The sequence below is a fragment of the Sapajus apella genome, unplaced genomic scaffold (assembly GCF_009761245.1).
Source record: "Sapajus apella isolate SASKATOON/1434 unplaced genomic scaffold, GSC_monkey_1.0 scaffold150, whole genome shotgun sequence".
NCBI classification, from domain to species: domain Eukaryota; kingdom Metazoa; phylum Chordata; class Mammalia; order Primates; family Cebidae; genus Sapajus; species Sapajus apella.
Genome location: NW_022437090.1, coordinates 184947 through 209601, shown reverse-complemented (window position 1 = coordinate 209601; position 24655 = coordinate 184947). Strand labels below are relative to the sequence as shown.

Here is a 24655-nt window from a genome sequence, read left to right as displayed (position 1 = left end):
AGCCTCACACAAAGGGAGGATAAAGGAGGAAAAGAATGTTCCCTGCAGTGATGTCACAGGGCCCTGCCTTTGACTGCTGTGGGGGGGGGGCGGGGTGGGGCAAGGAGGAGAACCTACCTCCGGTCCTTCGCAGGGTTTCGTCGGGAATCTCTGCATAGATGTCTGACTCTGGAATGGCAGGAAGAGGTCAAGCCACAGACAAGATGCTCTCAGTGAGCACCGCCAGGAATCAGGTGTGGGACTCCTGCTGGAGGCCAGTGGAGGCCAAGGGAGCAGGAGGAGAAACCAGACATGTCCTATCTCCCACCCCAAGCTTCAGCGTGGCCACGGAGACCAGGGCACCTCGGCTTAAGCGCCTACTCTCTGCTGCCTGACTTGCGTTACTTAGGGCAAGTTGACTCATCTCCCTCAATCTCAGTTTCCCTTTCTGTGAAGTGCATCCTGGGGGATGCTGTAAAGGTTGAATCAAATAATACCTGTTGCATGTTTAATACCATTAGGGACTGGATGTTTGTGTACCTCCCAGATTCCTTTGTTGAAGCCCCAACTCCCCAGGTGATGGGTGGAATTAGGAGGTGGGGCCTTTGGGAGGTGGTATGGTCATAAGGGTGGAGCGCCCATGATGGGATCCGTGCCCTTGTAAGCAGAAGAAGAGAGACCAGTGCTCTCTTTCCATCACAGGAGCCCACAGTCAAAGGACAGCTGTCTGCAAATGAGGACGAAAGCACTCACTGGATGCAGACTCTGCCAGCACCTTGATCTTGGACTTCCAGCCTCTAGACCTGTCAGCAATAAAGTCTTCTGGTTTTAAGCCACCCAGTCTACGGTATTTGGTTATGGTAGCCCAAGCTGCCTAAGATAAACGTGGTACCATGTACTAACTACTCAATGCACAGGAGCTATTACAATTCATGATATTTTAAAGCGATCATTAAGAAGCTATGGGGGAGAGTTGTTTTTCTGTAACTTGAGATGCCCTTGACAATATCATGAGGATATGTCAATATCTGCTTGCAAGGAGCAAGCAGATGGGAGGCAACTGGAGCAGGCCGAGGACACAGCAGGCGGCTCACCTATGCTGCAGCTCTCTGAGAGGTGGGACCGGCGGGCTTCCAGGTTTCTGTAGGAGGTGAGAAGGCAGAAGCCAGGTGAGCTCAGAGCCCTGCAATGCTCCCCTGGGCAGCCTCAGCCTGCCCTCTCCTCCCATCCCCTGTGGAGAAGCAGTCTGCTCAGATTAGCAAGGACCTGGGAGCACAGCCCAGGCTGCCTGGGACTGGAGCTGGGGGACAGCAGTGACTCCCCAGGATAACACCAGGTGGCATGAAGGCATAGGAATATTCCTGCAGGTATTTACTGGGAGGAAAAGATCATTCTTTTTCAGTGTTCTCCTGGGGCCGAAAGCCAGAAACTATGGAGGTGGGGACTCCCAGCTTGTTCTTCTTCCTCTCTGCAGCACTGGCTGAGCCCAGGGCCCTGTTTTCTGCACCCCACCATACTCACAGCATGGGGATCTGGGGCAGGCTGTTCCGCTTCTCGCCATCTAGGAAGAGAGGAGGATAGAGGAGGTTGGAACTGGGGACACAGGTGCGTGGGTAGGTGACTGACCTCCTTAGTATTCCTACAAGGGACTTTCCTCCCACCCCACCGCCTAATTCCATTCTCTCCTAGCCTGGGAGCTGGGGAGGCCTTGGGCCAGAACTGAAATCCTCTTTGGAGGCTTCCTTGGGCCAGATTTCACATGCTCCAGCTGGGACCCCTACTTCCTGAATCTGACCCCAAAATGGAGACACGCACAGGCGGGACCGGCCTTGTTCTAGCAATGCCTTTGAGCCTGCTGGACTAACATGCCTCTACTCCAGAAGCTGCCTCTATGTGGACCTTGACTAGCAGGGCTGCAGGTAGTGGACTGGCCAGGGCTTACAGCCCAAGATGGGCCCACTGGAAGCTTCCTGCGGGCTGTCAGGGAAGCTTCCTCATTCACTTATCTGTCAGTGGCTTGGCTTCTGCCCCTCCACCTCTGGGGACTTGGCTGTGCTGCCATCCATGGTCCAGTCACTTTATGTTTAAATGAAACCCACCTTTCCTAGGGTGGACGATGAGAGAGCCTTGGTGCTCCCCCTGCAGCCGGCAGTAGCCATCTATGAGGTCAGCCATGTTCTCAGCCTCTGCCAGGGACGAGGTTTTGATGGACAAGGCCTGCAGAGCAGAGACCGGCCAAGGGTGAGACCCCGGAGCCCTGGTTAGAGATCACCCCCACGGCTTAAGAAGAGACAGCAGTACCCTGCTACAACCCTTGCCTGGATGCCAGTGCTGTCTGGACCTCTCCCCTGGGGCCCTGCCCTGGAGTCCAGGCTGACTCTATCACCCCTTTTACCTGTATGTCCACGTTCTCCAAAGGCCAGTCCCTGGCCTCACTCATTTTAGCCTCTGAGTACATAGCATGATGCCTGGTAGATGCTCAATAAACAGAAGCAGAAACTGAGAAAATGGAAGAGGGGCTGGGCGCAGTGGCTCACGCCTCTAAACTCAGCGCTTTGGGAGGCTGAGGTAGGCAGATCACCTGAGGTCAGGAGTTTGAGACCAGTCTGGCCAGCATGGCGAAGCCCTGTCTCTACTAAAAGTATAAAATTAGTTGGGCCTTGTGGCAGGCACCTGTAATCCCAGCTACTCAGGATGCTGAGGCAGGAGAATCGCTTGAATTCAGGAGGCGGAAGTTACAGTGAGCCAAGACTGCGTCACTGCACTCCAGCCTGGGTGACAGAGTGAGACTTTGTCTAAAAAAAAAGAAAGAAAAAAGAAAGAAAGAAAGAAAGAACAAAAGAAAAAACAAAAGAAAAGAAAAGTGGGGGGAGGCAATGGGGCAAGGGCAGAGATGGGTGAACGGAGAGAGAGATGAATGCCCTGCAGCCTGTTTTATTGCCAAACAAACAAACAAACAAAAACCAAACCATGTTTTTGATTTCCACATCACTGTTCCCTTGGTAAAACTTAGACCTGTGATTTGTACCCGATTTCTGCTCACCTTGAACGTTCCACCAGCTGAAGACCTTCCCAGTTTCCTTCCTGGCATTACAAAAGTTCTTTCCCAAATTTTCTTATAATCGATCACCATCCTGGTACATTTCGTCCAAGAACTTGGTGCCATGGACTTTTGGCCTGATCAAGAGCTCCCGACCGGCTGTGAGAACCCCTGCAGAGCTGCCAGGTGCCCAGAGACACTCACCTGGGGGGCACCTTCAATGCCCAGCTGCAGCACCGCCTGGCCGTCTTCCAGTGGGAGGCACCTGATGGACTTAATCTGCTTGAACTCGGCCAGGCAAGTGGGCTGTGGGAAAAGAAGGGGGAGCTTCAGACCACCCCAGTGCTAGGATTGGGCTGTGCAGACTGGTCAGTATGGGGGAGTTGGGCTGAGGAGGAACTGGGAGTTTCTCTGGGAAATGAAGAGAGAATCAGACTATTAAGCCTAGAAGGATCTTCTAGTTCAGGAGTATCCAATCTTTTGGCTTCCCTGGGCCACGTTGGAAGAAGAAGAATTGTCTTGGGCCACACATAAGACACTAACACTAACAATAGCTGATGAGCTTAAAAAAATTGCACAAAAAAATCTCACCATGTTTTAAGAAAGTTTATGAATTGGTGTTGGGCTGTATTCAAAGCCGTCCTGGGACCACAAGCTTCATCTAGACCAAGCCCCTCCCATGCCAAGGAGAAAATGAGGTCTAGAGAAAGCCAAGGCTTGCTCAAGGTCATGTGCAAAGCTGGTGGTGGAGTCATAACTGGACCCAGGTCCCCTGACTTCCACGGGTATCATGTCCCATATTGTCACTGAGAGACACTGCTGAGCTCGGACAGTAATCATGGCGGCCTTGTCTACTGCTCCTGCCATCTCTGTGCAGATGACAGTCATGGGGATGTAAAGAGCCATCTGCCCCACGCTGCCGTCTCTAAATGCTCTCCACTGCTGCTCACGCCAGGGCATGGCCTTAGGAGGACTCTGCTCTCATCAATGGGGGCAAGAAGACCCAAAGGGGCAGACGGGGGGAGGCAGCAAAGAGGGGAAGATATCCCTGCCTGGAGCTGGGTGGGGCTGCCCGCGGTCTCTCTACCTTTGCATCCTGGCTGGTCAGCTGGCGGATGCCTTTAGGGCCAATGACCAGGTCCACAGTAATGTTCCATCCTTGCTGGAATAAAAGGAGAGTGGACTGTTGTCCCAGAGTTGCCCTCTCCATTCTTCAGAAACTTGAAGAAAAGCTCCCTAAGCTAGACACAGGCCACTGTCTCCTGGGTCTCCAGCTCCTTCCCCCAAAACCCTGGCCATACTGATTTTCCCCTCCTGACCTCTTTCCTGTCCTGCCTGCCCCCGCAGAGCTGGAGGCCAACATTTTAGCGCCTACTTCAGGCAAGGCGATGCCCGTGACTTCTGTGTCGGCAGGTTAGCGAGGTCCTGCTGCCTGAGAATCTGCAGCGATTGCAGCCTCTCCCTTCCCCCCACCCCCTTTCCTGAGAGGCCTGGAATCCAGGTCAGGGAGAGGATCAAGAGAGCCCGTCATTACAATGAGTTCACAGCGGTAGGTCTCCTGGTCAATGTTGGCGAAGCCTGCGAGGGTGTTGAAGAACTTCATGACGCACTCCTCCTCCCGGAGCGAGGCATACTGCTGGAAGGTCTGCTGGATCATCTTCCGGAACTGTTTGGGCTGGGGGAGGGGATGGGCAGTGTGAGGGAGGCCCGCTTCTCCCAGCTCTCACTTTTTCCCTTAAGGTCTCACCGAGAGACTGCCCACTGCTCGAAAATGGTCCCCAGGATCTTTGCCCCAAGAGCAGCTGTGATCTATGACCTAAAACACACACCCACTGTCTCAAGAGAGACTCACTATAACCGTATGAGTGAGGTGTAGGGGGCAGGAGGTAGCAACTTCCCAGCGCTTAGGCCACAGAGCTGATAAGGCCCCGATGCAGAGTGGGAGCCCAGGCATGTCACAGCTGGATTCCCACCCAGAGAGGACCCCTGGGTGCATTTAGTGGTCCTGTGTCCAAACGCCCAAGGCTGTGCAGATGCCTGCCTTCTCTGAGTATTTGCAGCCTCACCCTTCCACTCTAGTCTTGGGAATCAGCGCAAAGAGGTCCCCACCCATTGGTTTTCTCACCTTTAAGTTCTCCTGCATCTGTTTTGGGAAAAACAAGTCCAGCCCCACTTCTTTTCTGCAAGAAGGAAGAAAAAGGCAGCATGTGACTCCCCCCACCCCCACCCCAGGACTATGGGCCAATCAGGAAGAGGTGAGAAGGCTTTGGGACCTGGAGAGGGGCCCTGTGTGGCTCTGGTCTGGGGAGGGGTGGAGGAGAGGGGTGGAGGAGAAGAACACATGGAGGGACAGGGAGGGAGGGGAGGCGGGTGATCCCAGAACTTACTCTAGGAGCTCGAAGTTGGACTTCTTGTCAAGGGCATTGTGGGGCATATCCTTGAAGAACCGCCTGGAGAAAGAGGGGGTGGAGGGGGGCTGAAGGTTGGAGAATGAGGCAGTCAGACCCGGAACCTCATGCCACTAGAAGCCCCTTTCCTCTGCCATATGTGGGGGTCCCCAGGAGAAAGAAAGTTAGGAGAGTCATAAAATTTGGTATTTTGACCTATGAGGAAAAGCAAACCCTACAAATTTCATTCCTAGAAAAGACTCCAGCCTCGAATCCTAGGAAGCCCACTCTAGGAATGGGCAGATACTAGGCTGACTAGGCTGAGGAGGAAGATGGCGGCTCCATCTGTGACCTCTAAGAACAAAGACCCATGGCAGCCCATGTTGAATGATCAGCCTAGGAACACTGACCTCCACCTGCAGATCCTGGGGGGCTCTTGTGATTTCCTTTTCACTTATTTGCTATTTCTTAGATACCATATGTGTGTGTGTTTATGTGTTCATTTAGATACTTGTTAAATGTAGTACTGTACATATGAAAACTTTAGCACTTACAGAACAGAAGAAGAAAATAAAATTATTCATAGTTGCACCATGATTAACCATAATGTATTAACTAAAATATATTAATATTTACTTATATTCTTTATGTCTCATTTCCCCTAAAAAGGTATGCTTTGATAAATATTTTTATGCAATTGTGGCTTAACTGAGACCAAATAGCTAATGTCCTCACATGTGCCAGCCTCCCTTCCCTCTCTGTGTCACTGTGTCTAGTAATTTCATTGACTGCTGCAGACATTATCCTTCTCCTGATCATGTATTAGAGTCATTCAGTATTCCTTTAATTCAGGGATCCTTATAAATGTGTGGGAAAAGTTTTGTGCGACTAATACTATAAGCAGAGTGAGGGAAGTAACTTACAATTCAAAAGCAATGACTTTCGGACAGTTCACTGCGTTTAGAAAATAGGAAGGTTAGATCCTTACCACACATTCTGTCTAAAATAGTTATTCTTACGCATTAAAAGATAGAGGTCAGTTAAAAAAAAACTGCTTTCAAACCAGAAAAAATAATCTAGAAAAATATTTCCAAGTTATGGGATCAAGAAGACCCTCAAGGCTGGGTGCAGTGGCTCATGCCTGTAATCCCAGCACTTTGAGAGGTCAAGGTGGGCAGATCACCTGAGGTCAGGAATTCGAGACCAGCCTAGCCAATATGGTGAAACTCCACATCCCTACTAAAATTACAAAAAATTAGCCAGGCATGGTGGCGGGCGCCCGTAATCCCAGCTACTGGGAAGGTTGAGGCAGGAGAATTGCTTGAACCTGGGAGGCGGAGGTTGCAGTGAGCCAAAATCACACCATTGCACTCCAGCCTGGGTGATGAGTGAAACTCCATCTCAAAAAAATGAAAAGGAAGACCCTCAAGGCATGAAATCATAGAGGAAATACCCAATAAAAAAGTAAAACATAAAATGCTATATCCTTAAACATTTTAAATAAATGGTGTCTTCGAATACATTGTCAAACGAAGTAAGTAGTTACCTCTTAACAAATACAATCTCAATTTTACACTCTGTGCCCCAGCCTGAAACAATGGGCAATGTCTGGAGATAGTTTTGGTTATCACATCCTAGTTGGAGTAGGGGATGGTGGTGCTGTGAGCATCAAGTGGGTAGAGGCCAGGGATACTGCCAAACATCCTTCAATGCACAGGAAGCCCACCCCTCCCTGCTAACAAAGAAGTATCCAGCCCCAAATGTTACTAGTAGTGAGGCTAGAAAACCCTAGGAATTTGATCCAAGAAGAGAACTTAGAAAACTAAGAAGATGGGCTCTTCCCTACCCTGACTTTTCTCTACTGGGTGTCTGACAGAGCAAGGTAAGTGATGGTGCCTGAGACAGGATGTGCTTGCTGACTAAGGGCAGATGCGCAGAATTGGGAACCAGAAGACTGGGAGATAGGGATGACATTCAGGTATGGGAAAGGTCCTCAACCCCCAGGCCACGGACCAGTACTGGTCCGTGGCCTGTTAGGAAGCGGGCCGCACAGCAGGATGTGAGCAGTGGGTGACTGAAGGTTCATCTGTATTTACAGCTGTCCCCAGCTCCATCTCCTGTCAGATCAGTGGCGACATTAGATTCTCATAGGAGCATGAACCCTATTGTAAACCATGTATGTGAGGGATCTAGGTTTCACCTTCATTATGAGAATCTAATGCCTGATGACCTGTCACTGTCTCCTGTCACATCCAGATGGACCATCTAGTTGCAGGAAAACAAGCTCAGGGCTCCCACTGATTCCACATTATGGTGAGTTGTACATTTATTTTATTATATATTACAATGTAATAATAATAGAAATAAAGTATACAATAAATGTAACGTTCTTGAATCATTCTGAAACCATGCCCCACTCCAAGGAAAAATTGTCTTCCATGAAACTGGTCCCTGGTGCCAAAAAAGTTGGGGGCCACTGAGGTAAAGGACAAGAGAAGTCTACTCAGGATTCTCCCCTGGATGGAAGCTCCTTCTCCTCTTCCTCCTCCCACCTGAAGTGTGCCCGCAGTTAAGATCCCAAAGTTCCATATGATTGACCACGGCAGCTTTAGAAAACGTTTCATGCCAGTGTTACCTGCTCAACCTACACATTCTTAAGAAACCTCAGGGTGACTACAGGCAGGCTGGTCATCTGCAGTGCCCCTGAGTTGAGTGAGCCATAAAATATACTCCCAGGTAACTGAACACATTGGCTTGCTGTACACTATTGAATTCTAACAGAATAAATGTTGGCAAAGATCCACCGAGGAAGAGGATTTCAGTTATTTCAGAGTTATCCATTCATTCAACTATGTAGTGAGTCCATATGTGCCAGGCAAAGGCAACACCAGTTCTGATTCTAAGGATTTGATAGAATTTCACAATCTGGTGCATGGGCACATGTCATTGCCTCCCAGAGCTGGGTGCAAGGTGGTTTTGCAAAGGAGGCTGGACGGGGTCTGGATAGCACAGAAAAGGCTTCGAGACGGAGAGACCCTTAAGCTGGCTTGATGAGGACAGCAGATGGTCACACTGCTTGCAATTGACACCTCATAGGCTCATGCTGAGGTTTCCTACGTATGCAGAGGACAAGCAGGTAACACAAGCTCAGTACATTTTCTAAGGCTGCCAGAAGATAGAAGAGTTTACTAGGCTGAAAACGGAAATGAGAAGAGTGTGCCAGGCAGGGGGAATGCATTGCCCACCCATGGGGTGAGATCTGCTTCCCAGCCACAAAGGAGAGTGGTCTCCTAAAGCCACGCCAGCCTTATGATCTGTTGCTGAGTGAATAAATGAACTTTGAGACTTGCGAAGAAAGAATTTGGAAGACTGGGATACTTAAATATTAAATTTTCAGAAACAGGGTTAGCTAAATGAAAAGGTAAACATTTTGAAATTAACACTGAGCAACTGAAGCACATAAAAATAACAGCACTTTAGCATGATCAAGGAGGTAGTGAATGGAAAAATGTTTTATTAGGATAAAGGAAGCTCAGCTAGCACATTGAGATCATCCCAATCCCCTGGACCCAGCTTGCTTAACCCACTCCCTGTGTCCCCGATGACCCTTCTCTCAGGCATCGAAGATCATTTACATGGTTACCATGAACAAAAGTGTCCAATCACGCAGATGTGCCACAATCTGTGTGTTTCTAACATTTGGAGCAACTGAACATATTGGGAATGTCTGGGAGAACTAGTAACCAACACTCAACGGAGACAATGCTCTCTCCAGCAAGTTAGCCTCCCAATCATCTCAGCTGCTCTCCAGGGGCACCCAGGTCTCCCAAATCTGCCCCAACCGCAGTCACTGAGCAAGGCTGTGCCTACCTGGAGCACCCTCTAGTGCCTGGCTGGTCCCCCCAGCCCAAGCCTGTAATTTTGAGTAGCTAACATCAGGTGGACAGCAGTGGCGCCTATAATCAAATATAGGCCTATGACTGATACCCAGGTAAGGGCGGCAGAAAATAAGGAAACAACTAAACCAGCTAAACAACTAAATCCAGTTGGTTACTTTTTTCTTCTAAACATCAACAGAAATTAACTACAAGCCAAGATGCGTTTTGAAGCAAAGCAAGCTGTGTGTTCTTTCTCTACTATTTATTATCAGTTTCTACTTAACTAATCTGGGGTTACACATTCACTCTGTGTGTGTGTGTGTGTGTGTGTGTGTGTGTGTGTGTGTGCGTGCGCGCGCGCACATGCACGCTCTGCTGGGGGTGGGCAATGGTCCTAGGTGTCTCAGGTCAAGGGGGAGAAGTTATTTGGTTCCTCAAACTGGGCAGATACTGATTTCTAGCATAGGGGCCATGAATTTCAGACTTTCATTTTGAGGTACTATTTACAGAAAACATTTGACATTTACAAAGCATCTCCAGTAAATGAATAAAATTAACTAGGTATCTTTCCAACTATATGACATTCTGGAAAAGGCAAAACTATGGCAACAATAAAAAGATCAATGGTTGCCAGGGTTCGAGGGAAGGAGGGATGGATAGGTGGAGTACGGAGAATTTTTAGGGCAGTGAAACTACTCTGTGCAACACTATAATGGTGGATATAAGTAATTATACAATTAGGCAAACTCACAGCACATACACCACCAAGAGTGAACCCTAACGTAAATTACAGGTTTTAGGTAATAATGATGTGTCAATGTAAGTTTATCAATTGTAATAAACGCGCCACTTTGGTGGGGAATGTAGAGAGTGGGGAGGCTGGGCATGTGTGGGGAAGGGGGTGCATAGGAACTCTGTACCTTCTGCTCAATTTTGCTGTGAACCTAAAACATCTCTGAAAAATAAAGTCTATTCAAAATAAACAAAAGAAGGGTAAAGAAAAAAATAAGTAAAATATAATAAATAATTATTGAATACTTTGGTCCCTGCCATTGTTCTAAGTACTTTAAATACATTAACTCATTCATTCTTTGTAACAACCCCGCAAGGTTTGTTATGTTACTATTGTATAGTAACATAACATACATATTATGCATATTATACAGTAGCATATATGTTATATAGTAAAACATATGCTATATAGTAACAGAATATATTATTATATGTTATATAGCATAACAAATGTTATATAGTAATGTAATGTTACTATAATGCAACTATTATCATTCCTATTTTACAAATGAAGGAATCCAGGCAGAGAGAGAGATTAACTGACTTGCCCAGAGTAACACAGGAAACTCAGGACTCCACTGAAGATTCATTTCACATATCACATGTCTCAAGCCTACATTGTATCTCTTTTTTAAGCTAGGAAATAATATAGTATTTTTTCCTAGAGATGCCATGTATCTACAGGTCGGTGACATAATCAATGATGCTAATAGTACAAGGGATTATTGCTCATGATTTGTAGGTAACCCCACACCCTGGGACATTTTCAGACCAGAGCCACAGCCCTAGAAAATTCTGCCTTATACTCTGATTTTCCAAAATGTGTCCAAGTCTCTCTTGGTGCCAAACAGTTGTAACTTGACTTTAAAATAGCTCATTATAACAAATAATTGCATTCAGCTTTAAAAATTATTAGACCTGCAAATCTTCTATTACGTTCATAAAATAGGTGTTCTTCATAACCTCTTTCTAATATCATATACCCTGCACTTCAATGGTCAACCACTAAGAATAGGAACATCTCTCTGACTCTGTTCCTCACATTCAGGAGACGTGAAACAATATGTCTCTTGCACAAAACAAGTGTGGCTTTTAGAATCATCCTGCGTTGGTTAGACAGCAGATATCTGCAGTCATACTCATGACAATACTACCTACAGGAGTCACATTGGATGCCTCGCCCTGTTCTCCAATACATTAGTGCAGCGCCTGGCACTTAGGCCACCAGCAGCAATAGTTTGGGGGTGATTGGAGGATATAGTAAAACAAAATAGAATGTTAATGGGTCTTTGTGGTGCTGTTTTACAACTAAGTGATGACTACTTGACAGGTGACAAGTGATGGGTGTGTCAAAGTGATAGTAGCATCCTGGGTATGAGATCCATAAATAAAACGGTAAAGATAAGCGTTTTCAACTTGTCTGATTTTAGAGGGGAAAATAAGACTGTATAGGATGTAATGCAGCTCATAGGAGCCGAGTGGTCTGAGAAGGCATAAAAAGCACAGATAATAAAATAAACTTCACAGACTGCCCCTGGTCTGCCAGCACCAAGCTCCCAAGATTATTACTAATGGCAGCGAGCTGGGATGCCTTCTAAGCAGCTGCAGGGATGAACGCTCCCTTGCTTGTTGAGACAAAGTAACCAAATACGAAGCCCTCAAAGCTGCCCTTGACCTACTCTATCAGTAATGCCAACAGCCTCAGATGCTGAAATCAAAGTGGGACCCTCCCCTTCCCATCCCACTGCCCCCACTGGGGTACCCCTCAGCATTCCCTCTGAGATTCATTAAGGGGCCAGAATTCCCCAGTGCCCCCCATTCTGTAGAAGTGGCAGCAGAGTTCTACTCTCTATTTAACCTCGAGGTCACAGATACCGCTCCAGAAATGCAGTTCCAGAAAACAGGAAGTAATCCTTGACTAACGATTTTCCTGGCAGTCATCCTGAAAGTCCTCCCCTCAACCCATATGACTAATGGTATTCAAGTCACCTGGGGTGGGGGAGGTCAAAAATGTCTAGGATAAGGTTCCACTCAGGTCTGTCAGATCAAATCTCCCTAGGATAGGGGCAGGACACTTCTAGTTTATTAAGCTCCCAGGTGATTATGATTTGTAAGCAGACGTTGAAACCACTGCTCTAAGGCAGAGAAGGGGTAGAGAGAAGCAGAGGAGAGGGTAGAATGGCAGGGCATGGTGAAACCCAATGGCGTTGCACTGGTCATGGCAGGGTAGAGCACAGGTGAGCCACATCACCCTCCTCAGTCCCAAATGGCAATGACCGCATGGCAGCCAAGAAGCCTAATTTTTTAGACTGTCATTCTAATTATATCATTCTAATGATACCACTGGACTGCCATTGGACCAATGGTGTCTCCCAACATCAGCCCCAACTTACCGCTCCAACCTCGCGATTCTCCAGTCTATGCTTTTCCTTCCGCTGATCCCTGGGCCTAGAGTGTTTCTCCCCTGACCCTGTTCTCTGCTGATTGACACCTTTCTCCTCCCTCCAGGAGCAGTTCAGATACCCACTTGCGGATGCCCTTGGACAGGATGAATGACTCCTACACGGAGATCGGCGCCATCTGCATTCAGCCGCGTATTATGATTAATTGTATACACATCTGTCACCCCCCCAACATGGAAATGTGAGGGCCTCTCTGGATGATGTACTGATTCCAAACATATTGTTCAAGTGCCTACTGGAAGTGGGGATACAGCAATGGCAACGCAGATTGACATCTCTAGGTTCAAATGTCCCCCAGATCCTAGCCTGGTGACAAGAAGCATCTGCTGAATCGCTCGAACAGCAGCAGAGGTGACTGACAGACAGAAAAACCCAGCAGCCTGCAGGCAAGAGCAGTGGCAGCAAAGGAAGCCAGGAGAGTGCATCTAGGGAGGGGGCTGGCCCTCCCACCCCTGCCATCCCGAGGACAAGACACGCAGCCCCTCAGAGCCTCACCTGCTGCTGGTCACCACCTTTCCCCTTCCTGATTCTCACATACTCATTACTGTTTCCCATCCTGGACGTGGGGAAAGGCTGGGCCAGTCCAGAGCTCAGCCCAAAGCCCAGCACAGCACCCTCCCAGCAGAGGCCTTGAGGCCACATACCTGAGCTCCAGGCAGCCCAGCTGCAAGGCCATGCCTTCACTGACCTTGCTGGCGTAGCGTTGCATGTAGTCATTCCGGAGCTGGTGGGGAGAAACGCCAAGCATCAAACTTGCACCCTCATTACCTCCCTGGCCCCCGTTTCCCTGAACAGAGGTCCCAGAAGATGAAGGGCCTGATTCTGGCTCCCTAAGCAACAGCTACCCACCCCACCGCAAACAAACTTAGAGCAGGGATGGAGAGCATGAGGGAAGGGGTACCTGACCTTCTACAGGCCAAGGCTGTGAGGTTTTTGAGGTGCTTTTACAGGCATTCTCTCCCTGCTCCATAGGCAGGAAGTTCAGATCCCCCTCATCCCCCATTTTGGACAGAAGGAAACTGATTTTGCAAGGAGTCAGTAATTTATCCAAAGCCCTGTTGGTAAATAGTGATAAATGTCATCCACAGGTCAAGAAAAGTCTAGCTCAGTGTCTAGCAAACCAGGAGGGACGTAAGACCAGATGGAAGACAACAACGACCGCTCCTGTTGATGCTGTGCTTCGCTCTGCACCTGGTGCTGGGCTTGGCACTCCACACACATTCTGTCTGGAAGTCAGAGATGCTCAGAACAGCTGCTGAGAGCTGGTTGTTAAGTTTTCAGAAGTTTTGTGAGCAAGTAGATGTCCTAACTGATAGCTTGAAATAGGCCACGGTGGGGGAGTATTTACACCATAGAAATTGGCAAGTCCCATAAAAAGGAATTAAATAGTGGCATTTGCAGCCACCTGGATGGAGTTGGAGACCAGTATTGTAAGTGAAGTAACTCCAAAGTAGAAAACCAACTTTGTATGTTCTCACCCACAAGGGGGAGCTAACCATGACGATGCAAGAACACATGGACACAGGGAGGGGAGCACTACACACTGGGGTCAGTTGGGGGGAAATAAGGGAGGGACGGTGAGGCGTGGGGAGCTGGGGAGAGATGGCAAGGGGAGAAATGCCAGATGTAGGTGATGGGGAGGAAGGCAGCAAATCACACTGCCATGTGTGTATCTATGCAACAATCTTGCATGTTCTTCACATGTACCCCAAAACCTAAAATGCAATAAAATAAATAAATGAAAAAAAAATGATACAATGGACTTTTGGGGACTTGTGGGGAAGGCTGAGAGAGGGGTAAGGGATAAAAGACTACACATGGGGTACAGTGAACACTGCTTGGGTGATGAGTGCACCAACATTTCAGAAATCACCACGAATGAAATTACTCATGTAACCAACACTACCTGTTCCCCCAAAAAACCTACTGAAATAAATAAACAGGCAAGCACTGCATGTCAGGGAAGTTTTGTTTGGAGAGCCAATTTACCAGCCAATAATACCATCTGGTCTCTACAACGACCCTATAAAGTAAGAATTATTATTATAATTCCCATAGTAATTTTATAGCAGAGGAAACAGCTTCATGCAGGTAAATGAGGTCTCCTGGGGCTCTCAGGTTAGTGAATGGCAGAGCTGTGCAGTAAGCACTGCAGGCTTCATCCTGGACCTGCTCTTGCGGCTTCACTAGCCAGGTCTCCTGGGCCAAAAGAAAAGTCCAAAAGGAGCTGGGAGCATACCGGGCAGTTTACCCAGTCATTAAATACTGAGAGAGAAGTGGGGTTGGCACCGCTGACCATAGACCTAGAACGTCCTTCAAGAGAAGTTTCCTAGCTTGGGCCCTCCGGAATCTGGGCTTTTATCTTTCCATTTCCCTAGGAGAGGATGGTTGATGCTTGGCATTTAAGGTGCAATGGGAGTCTCGGGCAGGAAGATAAAGTACTTTTTACCTGTTGGTAAAAATAAAGCAGTGTGGTCCTGTCCTCCTTCAGGCTCTCCATGAAGTCTTCTGGCAGGTAGCGGATTTGAAGGTCATACCTGCAACAGGACAGTCAGGCTCTGGTTGACACAGGGAAGCTGGAGCCTAAAGAAAAGAGTGGGACCCCAAGGGCAGAAGCAACCCCACTGCAAAGGGGAGGGCTGCCCATGGGTCTCATGGCCACCCATTCCGGGCTTTTCTCTTTCCCTCCTCTGTGGTTGGGCAAGAGGCCATCAACAGGGAGGTGGCTGGCAGGTGATGTCAGAGCTGGCCCTGACTTTCCACCTTTCTCTCTAGTGGCAGCTGTTTCCCATAGGTTCACAGGCCAGCCCTAGACCTGGGCTTTCCATCCTCCCCACCCTTCTGTCTCTCTTTTCCTCTAGCATTGTCAACACCCCATTCAGGGTTACTTTTAGGTGTCTGCTCTGGGATGGGGATAGTCTATGAGCCCAGATTAGCTTAGAAAATACATGTATTTGATGCTGGAGGAAGGCTAGAATGCTACTCAGATTTGCTAGAAGATTCTGAGGTAGGAGAGTACTCTAAGGGAGGAACTCCTAGGGCCTCCCCACCCGAAATTCCCCTCCTCCCCACTTTCAGAGCCCAGGAGTCCATTCCTACCTCCACTCGGCTTCCACGTGCAGACACTCATACTTGTCCTGTACCTCACCCACCGTCATCTGCGGGTGCAGCCAGTGGATCTCATCTGACTTCATGTGCTTCAGCCTCAGCCCATAGCACTCAGCCAACTGGATGTTGGGGCCAATCCGCCCACTCAGCAGGATGGAGGTGATGATCTCCTGCAGAGAAGAGAGGGGCACGGCTCAGGGGTGCCCTCCTCTGGGCTCCCACAATTCTCACATGGACCTGAAAAGTGTGATTCTCTAGGGTAGGATTCTGTCTTTATGTTCGATTTGTCTCTGATTCTCTAGCACTTAGGGAAAGATTTGCACACAATGGGCTCTACCTGATACACGAACGAATGGGTGAAATGAGACAGAGATGGAGGAACTGAGAGAGCAGAAGGGAGGAGAAAATGCAAAGAGGCAAAGAACACCGACAATTTGCTTCTGCACCACATTATAACCTAACCAATCAGTAATTACTGAACATCCACCATGTGAACAGCACCTTCTGAGTGGTTTGCAATTTAACCAGCATCACTGAGCTCCTGCATCAGGCACTGCTAGGGCCTTTTGCAGACATGATTTCATTGGCTCCACAACACAGGGAAGCAGGAGTTACCATCTCTGTGTGGCTGATGGAGACACTAATACAGGTCACACAAGCCACGAAATTAAACTGGGATTTGGAATCCTGGGCCACTAGACTGAGGATTTCTACTAGGACAAGCCGATTCACGGAGTGGTGGGACCGGACACGATAAGGACAAGATTCACTTGGATGGATTAAGTGCCACAATCCCCACACGAGCAGGGTCACAAGAAATGAGTGCTGGCAAGAAACCAGGTACCCTGTTGTTTCCACCTTCTTGTTAACCAGAGGTTAATAGACTGCCTGCCTCCCATCTGATGCCGCAGCTTTCTGGCCTAGAGTCAGAGGTGGCCAGGCAGCTGCTTGGAAGTGCATCTGTAAGGTCCTGCCTAGTTCTGAAATCACTTTGGTGCCATTTTTTTTTTCTTGAAATGGCATCTTGCTCTGTGAACCAGGCTGGAATGCAGTGGTGCTATCTCAGCTCACTGCAACCTCCGCCTCCCAGGTTCAAGCCATTCTCCTGCCTCGGCCTCCTGAGTAGCTGGGACTACAGGTACATACCACCATGCTTGAATAATTTTTTTAATTTTTAAGAGAGATGGAGTTTTATCATGTTGGCTAAACTTGAACTCCTGACCTCCAATGATCCACCTGCCTTGGCCTCCCAAAATGCTGGGATTACAGGCGTGAGCACCACACCCAGACTTTGGTGCCATGTTAAGTCAGGTTTCTCATGTAATTCCACAGAGTTGGTGAATTGAGCTCACTCCTGACAGAGCAGAGAGTACTCTGGGATATAAATTTAAAAACCTGAAGGCACTGATCTATCTCTGTTGGATATGTCTGCAATGTGCATGCCACCAAGCCTAAATCAGCCTGAAGACTGAATAATGCATAACAGGTTGCTGTCAGACCAAAAAGGGCAAGGGGGGGGGAATTGATTATTTAGATTTTACATTTTTTTAAACATGCCTCCCAAGACAGTTTCTAATTTAGTAAATCAACTGTAATCAGTTTTTTAATTGGAATGAAAAGAAGGAGGCATACTATTTTTCTCAGAAGGAAATCAATTTCTTTCTCTCTCCACTAGGAAAGTATCATGCTAATACTTAGAAAATCCTGGTTTGAAGGAATGCCCAGTTAATTTGCCTTCCGGGGCACCCATGTGTCTTGGGCCAGCTGCCTCTTGCTAGCCCTTCTGGACTCAGGGAGATGTGAAGCTAGAAGACCCTCAACCTGAAAAATCCCTTCCCTATTAGGAAAGAAAATGCCTGTCACAGAAGGTGATGACTGCTCTGTGAACTAGATGGGGAAACTAAGGCATGGAATGCACTTGTGAGCAGTTGTAACTAACTAGTACAGCAATCAGAATTGAGGCCTTGGATGGGGAAGAAGACTGGGACCAGTGGCACTCCTACAGGGAGAGGGAGAGGTACATCTGGGTGGGGGAGGAGTTCAAGCCTGTGAAGGCAACCATTTTGTCATCCTTTCTACCCATTTCTCCTGTCCCTGACCTTCTGCCCTGCTCTGTCCACTGTCATCCTGTCATATTACCCAGAGCCCCCACTTTACTCCCAAGTGCTTCCTGGAGCCCCCACCTCTGGTGCTTTTAAATTTAGAGTCCTCTCTGCTCCAGCTGAAACCTACTTGGCTAATAACTAACTTCCTCAGGGCTAGCACCCCTATGCTGTTTATTATCAAAAATCTCAAACATATACAAAGTAAACAGAAGAGTATAATAGACCCCCATGTACACATCACCCAGCCTCAACAAATTACCAACCTTCTGCCTTCTTGCTTCATCGATATCACCACTCACTCCCCAACTGTGACTTTTTTACAGTTCTTCTAATGTAAAATTTATATACATTAAAATGCATAAATTGTAGCTATACAGTTTTGACACATGAATACAACGGTGTAACCCACATACCAATTAAGGTATAGAAGTTTCCAGATCCCCAGAAAACTCCCCCATATCCCTTCTCAGTCCACCCTCATGGCCCACTCCCTCCCACCTTTCCAGGCACTTACCTTACCCCCACCACTTTCAACTGGTTTTGCCTGTTCTAGAACTTCACGTGAATGGAATCATTTAGCATACACTTTTTTGTGTCTTTTTTTACTCAGCATGATGTCTGAGATCCATCATGTTGTTGCATATATCAATAATTAATTCCTATTTATTGATCAGTAATGTTCTACTTTGTAAAGGAATCACAAGATGTTGACTTAGTCCTTTGCTTCTGGATACACGGACTATTTCTACTTTTCAGCTACTGTGAATTAAACTACTATATGAACCTTAATGTACAAGTATTTCTGTGAATACATGTTGTCATTTCCTGTGGATAAATGCCTACAAGAGGAATTACTGGATCAAAGATAGATGCATGTCTGACTACAACCATCAGGATTATTCCATTTTACATTTATCCTGTGACATGACACTTCCGTTACACCACATCTTCACTGACATCTGGTGGTGTCAGTCTTTTTAATATTAGCCATCTCAGTGGGTGTGTAGTGTCTCATTGTGCTTTTAATTTGCATCTCTCTGATGACTAATGATACTGAACATGTTTTCATGTGTTTATAGGCCATTCATATACCTTCCTTTGTAAATTGGTTGTTTGAATCATTTTCCCATTTTTTCTGTTGTGTTTTCATTTGTAGGAGGGTTGTAGGAGACTTTTATACATTCCAGATAAAAGCATTTTATATGCTGTATTTTATGAATATTTTCTCCAGGTCTGTAGTGGGCCTATTCTGCATTGCCCAATTAATGTCTTTCGATAGAGTCTAACTTGTCAAAATTTTCTTTCCTGATTAGTGCTTTCTGTATCCTAAGAAATCTTTGCCTGCTTCCAGGTCATGAAAATATTCTATGTTTTCTTTTATAAGCTTCATAGCTTTAACTTTTAGTTTTGTGATCTATCATGAATTAATTTTTGTATATGGTATTCATTTTCAAAAATATAGATCTATGGCTGTTCAGCATTCATTGTTGACTATTCTTTCCCAAATGAATAACTTCTGTCAAAAACCATTTGGCCATCTAGGTTTAGGTCTATTTCTGAACTTTCATTTCTTTTCTATTGATCTTTGTCTATACTGTACCAATATCAACCACACTGCCTGCATTACTATAGCTTTACATAAGATCTTGAAGCCAAATAGGGTTAAGTCTTCTGTTGTTCCCCATTCCACAGATTATTGGGCTAGGTCTTTGCATGTCCACGTAAATTTTAGAATCAGCTGGCCACTTTCTTTTTAAAAAGTCTGCTGCATTATGAATGGGACTGTGTTAAATCTATAGCTTAAGAGGAGAAAACTGGCATTTTTTTTAGTGTTTAATTTTTTATAGAGTTTGGGTCTTGCTATGTTAACCAGGCTGGTCTTGAACTCTTGGCCTTCAAGTGATCTTCCCACCTTGGTTTCACAAAGTGTTGGGATTACAGACATGAGCCACTGCACCTGGCCAGAACTGGCATCTTAACAGCATTGATTCCTCTAATCCATGAACATGGTATATCTGTCTATTTATTTGGGTCTTTTTCAGTTTCTCTTAGTAATGTTTTATCGTTTTCAACATATAGATTGTGCCAGTCTTTTGCTAAATTTATTCCTAATTAATTTATAAATTAAAAAAAATTTTCTTCTATAAATTATTTCTAAAAATTAATGTTTTATTTTGGGGCTTACTGTCTCCATGACTTTCTGCTAATCTTCTTGTTGCTCTGGCAATCCCAGATTATATTCTCTAGTACTTTCAGTTACTAAGGCTATAGATTTTTGCCCCTGGAACCCTCTTCCAGACTGGAAGTTTCTCTCAGACAAAAAGGCACAAACTTGCAGATCTCATTCATCACAGATTAACTCTCAAGAGCAGGTTTCCTTTTAGTTTGTGCTTGCTATGGCCACTCACCAGTGCCTGCAAAGAGTTCACTTTTAAATTTTGCCCAGATTTCATCATTGTTATCTGGAGAAACAGTAGTCAAGCCAAGCTATCCTATCATTTTTGAAATCTTTATGCTATTTTATTAACAAATCTGTGTTCTCTGCAAATAGGAGAGGGTTGGGGAGCAGAGAGCATCTTTTAAGTCATGGACAACTGAAATGCAGACTGGCAATAGCCAGGAGCACAAGCCCTGGTGCCAGGATGCAGCAATGCCTTTCTGCTCACCACCAGCACCCAGCTGGATGTTCTTCGGTACATACTGAAGTTATCTGAATTCAGTTTTTTTCATCCAGAATATGGACAAAATAATAGTATCAATTTGGAATGGTTCTTGTGGGATTAAATTAGATAAAACTCCGTAGAATGATGCTTGGCCCAAGGTAAATACTCAAAAACAACAACAACAACAAATAGCCCTCCCCACCTGCAAACAAAATATTAGCCTTATTTTGACACAGCAGTCTCTTACACAGTCTAGTGCTCTGTAAACCAGATTGGGAAAACAAAGCAGAATTCATTCTATTTTTTCTCTTTCTTTACCTTTCTACCTTCTTTTCTTTTTCCTTCCTTTGGAGGTGGTGGTGGGTCAGGGGTCAAAGGAGTTGGTCCAGGAAAGATGGTTGGAGTGATTAGGAGATTGGTTACAGACAGGGGGAGTGAGCAAAGAAGTAAACGTATTGAGGATAATTGGAAACACTTATGGAGAAGGGGAGGCTACAGAGTCTAGCAAACCTATCTTATCATTTTTGAAATATTTGGAGGTGAGGGATTAGAATTGGAAGTATTGGTGTGACTCATGGTTTGACAGCTAGAAAAATAGATACACACACACACACACACACACACACACACACAGAGAGAGAGAGAGAGAGAGAGAGAGAGAGAGAGAGAGAGAGAGAGAGAGAGAGAAAGAGATTGAGCTTCATGTATGGAAAGGACTTAGAAGCAGTGACACCCCATAGTGAATAGTGACTGCACACCCAGTACCAAGTTGCAGTTTTCAAAAATCCTTCTCCACTTAAAGAATCCAAAGCTCCTTGCAGAAAAGGCTGATTCCAGGGATAGGGGAAAAAGTACAAGATGAGCCTAGAATTCTATTTTGTGCCACATAAAAACAAAGTGTTTTGAGAACATTGAAAACGCATAACAACAAATCAGGATTAGCCCGAAGGGGCTCACACAGGCCACATCTAGGATAACTTAAGTATTAAAATATATAATAGGAATGAGTTACATCCTGCCAAATAAAAGAGAATCTAAGACAGATAAATAACTGCGGGAGAAGAAAATATTCTTCCTTATGTAGAATGACAGGTAATAAATGTATAAGAAAGGATAGAAATAGAAAGCCACCATTGGGCAACAAACTCAGTGTTGGTTGATTCTGGCAGGATTCATGAATGGGCGATGAAGCTGGAGGGTGGAGGTTTGATATTGACATGGTCTCAGCGCATTTAGCCTCAGAATGTACTAATCAAATACAGAGAAAACCTGGCCAACACAAACACCCAGATCATCATGGTTTACATCCCCAGTGGTGAAAAAGGTAAGCACAGCGAGCCTCCTACCTCAATGCACCAAGAAGAGTGCAGCAAGGTTGCTGAGGTCTTCCTGCCATGAGTCTGTGGCCTGATGGAATCACAAGGCCAGAGACCCAGGACGAGGAGTCTCCTAAGGGTCCTGTAGAACAAAAGGCCTGGATTTGGATGAGGAACTCTCCCAGATTGGAGGAGATTAAAGAGATATGACAGCTAAGTGCAGTGTGTGCTCCTAGATCAGACAGGAAAAGCAGATGCTGCTGGGACAGTTGGTGAAATCTGGATGGCGTCTATGGTGTGGATGGGAGTGTTATAGCAATGCTGACTTTCTGATTTAGATGCATGCAGCACATCTTCTGTAGGAGAGTGTCCCTATTTGGGGAGATAAACTCTGGAGCATTCTGGTGATGGGGCAGCAATGCTGCAACTTGTTCTCAAATAGTTCAGAAAAAAGAATAATGATACTAGGCATATTTGTGTATGTGTAGTCATGTATGGCTGTTTAGGAAGAGACAGAGCTGGTAATATAGAAAATAATAAATTTAAACCATTGAGTGTTCTGGGAGAAAGCTATATGGGAGTCCTTAGCCCATTTCCCTGTCCCCCCACCCCCGACTTTTTAAAACGTTTGAAATAATTTCAGAATGAAAAGAGAGAAGAGGCTCTGGTGAGGGAGATTCCCAGCCACACAAGAAGTAAAGGCACTGTATCAATGGGTTGAATAAGATTTTTATCATGCCAGATATGGCCTTGCAGCTTCTCCCCGACCCATAGTCCCTGAGCCGGGTCAGACTGAATCCAGCTAATGTTTCTAATTGAAACTCTCCAGGACACTGTCTGCACAAACTTTTTTTTCAGATTTCCTTCTAACAAGCAACCAATTTCCATTGTAGATGTGGTAGGGAAAGATTAACTCGAGGTCTTTGGGGTTCAAATTTACTAAGAGGCTCTTTACCCAACCATCTTTGTAGGAAGATAGATTTCAGCTTCAGCTGAGGAAGATCTTGAGAGCTTTCTAAGCATGAAATGCACTATTTGGGAGGTGCCTCGTGATGGGCAGATTCTTAGCAGTGGTGCATTCTTTCCTGGGGGGCAAACCTGAAGTTCTTGGGGAGAGGGAACTTTATCAGATGGCACCTGCACTTGCCACCAATGTTACCACTGCTGGTTACTGATGATGTATCGTAAAGAATTTGATGAGTCTTTGTTCTTGGTCCTGCAGAGGGAGTGTTTAAACCCTTGGAGTTTCCCAGAGTTAGGATGGACTTTGTTATTCACTGTGGGTTCATCACACCTGAATCTGGGCTAATGAGGTGACTCATGGTGGGTCCCTGCTAGTCTCAGGATGGGGGCTGCAATGCTAGAAAGACCAACTCGGTGAGTAGAGGGTTCAAACTTTGAGCAATATAGTATCAGCCTGACCTCCAGGGAGGGCAGGGGAGCTGGAGATTGAGTCCAATTATGTGGCTAATGATTCAATCAACCAATCAGTCAATCAATTATGCCTGTATAATAATCCTTAATACATTTCTGGACATCAGAGCTCAGGTGACTTCCTGGTTGGTGATGCATATTGTGTTGGTGTGCCTGGAGAGTAAAGCCTTCTGAGGACATGAAAGCTTCCTGTTTGGGGTCCCTCAGACCTGTCCTCTATGTTTCTTCATTTGGCTGGCTTAATTTATACAATAACACTGTAAGGATAGCACTTTTCTGCATTCTATGAATTGTTTTAGGAAACTGTTGAACCTGCTGGGATAGTGGAAACCCCCAAATTTGTAACCAGTTGGTCAGAAGTGTGAATGGCCTAGGAATCCTGGAGCTTGCAATGGGGGTGTGAGGGGAGGGGGTCTTCTGGAGGATGCACCCTCAGCCTGTGAAGTCTGAGCTAACTCCACAAGTGCACTGTGGCAGGACTGCATTGCAGCGTGTGCCAATCATTTAAGCACACAGATGGTGGGGAAACAAGGTTTTTGACCATGAGTGACTCAGAAAGAACTCTAACTTTGGAGTCAAACAAATGAGGGTGAACCCAACTCTGACATGTACTTCCAACAGGATGACAAGCTCCCTGAACCACAGTCCCCTCCCTGCAGCTCTCCAGCCTCACGTCAAGCTGCAGAATGGTGGCTTCATTCAATTCATCAGCAACTGTCTATGACACACTCGCAACGCAAAGCAGAGCTAGGGGTTCTTGTGTACACGCAGAGACCCTTGCCTCAAAGAGCTTCTCACATTTAGTAGGTAGGAGGAAAGGCATGGTGTGAATTCAGGGTGGTGGCCAGGTTGGGGTAACAGAAGGCTAAGTGCTGAGGTTGGAAATGCTCTCACTTGCATTGGCTCTTGTACGAGCCCTGCCTTCCTCAGCCTGAATCGTCTCCTCTAGTATTCTAATATGCACACAGCTTCTCAAGCAAACAGTGGGGGAAGTAAGATCAGCACTCCATCCAGAGTTCCTCAACCATCACCACTGAGTCAACATTTCTTTCTCTATTAATCAAGCACTTTTAAAAAGTGACAGTATACAATACTTATCTACTCACTAAACTGCCATATGTACCATGATTTTTAAAAATTGTCTTAATTGTATCAGTTGCTATTTAGGTAATCTCAGAACTCTTTTTTTTTTTGCTACAGGAAGACCTTTGCTTCTTCCCATTGGAGGGCTTCCAGACTCTCAGAGTGTCCATGGCTCACAGCCTGATTATTAAGAGCCTTTGAATGCTTTCTTGCAAACATTGAAACCACCCTCGGTGGTTCCTCATTTTCTATACGATCAGATAAGACCCAAACTAATGAACACAAGCCTTAAAACGCCCTTTGGGCTTTTTTCCCACATGTTCTTTCCAGTCTCATCCCCTTTGTACCCACAATGTGCTCCATGCCTTGCCTCCAAAGCTGCGTTCTTCCCCCAACACAGCATGCTCT

General features: G+C 46.2%; 1 protein-coding gene across 5 annotated transcripts in view; it reads right to left on the bottom strand.

Annotated features, from left to right (window-relative positions):
• The window catches only part of PTK2B (protein tyrosine kinase 2 beta), a 131132-nt gene that overhangs the window by 24668 nt on the left and 81809 nt on the right, over positions 1-24655 (bottom strand). For all 5 annotated transcript variants that reach the window (XM_032265354.1, XM_032265359.1, XM_032265355.1 and 2 more), the window contains 12 exons: positions 15638-15816; positions 14988-15075; positions 13183-13262; positions 5407-5469; positions 5145-5199; positions 4554-4694; positions 4107-4181; positions 3224-3325; positions 2079-2196; positions 1501-1540; positions 1074-1120; positions 118-168 (listed from right to left, as the gene is read on the bottom strand). In XM_032265354.1, coding sequence (XP_032121245.1) covers positions 118-168; positions 1074-1120; positions 1501-1540; positions 2079-2196; positions 3224-3325; positions 4107-4181; positions 4554-4694; positions 5145-5199; positions 5407-5469; positions 13183-13262; positions 14988-15075; positions 15638-15816 — 1039 coding nt within the window. The remainder of the gene's footprint in view (positions 1-117; positions 169-1073; positions 1121-1500; positions 1541-2078; positions 2197-3223; positions 3326-4106; positions 4182-4553; positions 4695-5144; positions 5200-5406; positions 5470-13182; positions 13263-14987; positions 15076-15637; positions 15817-24655) is intronic.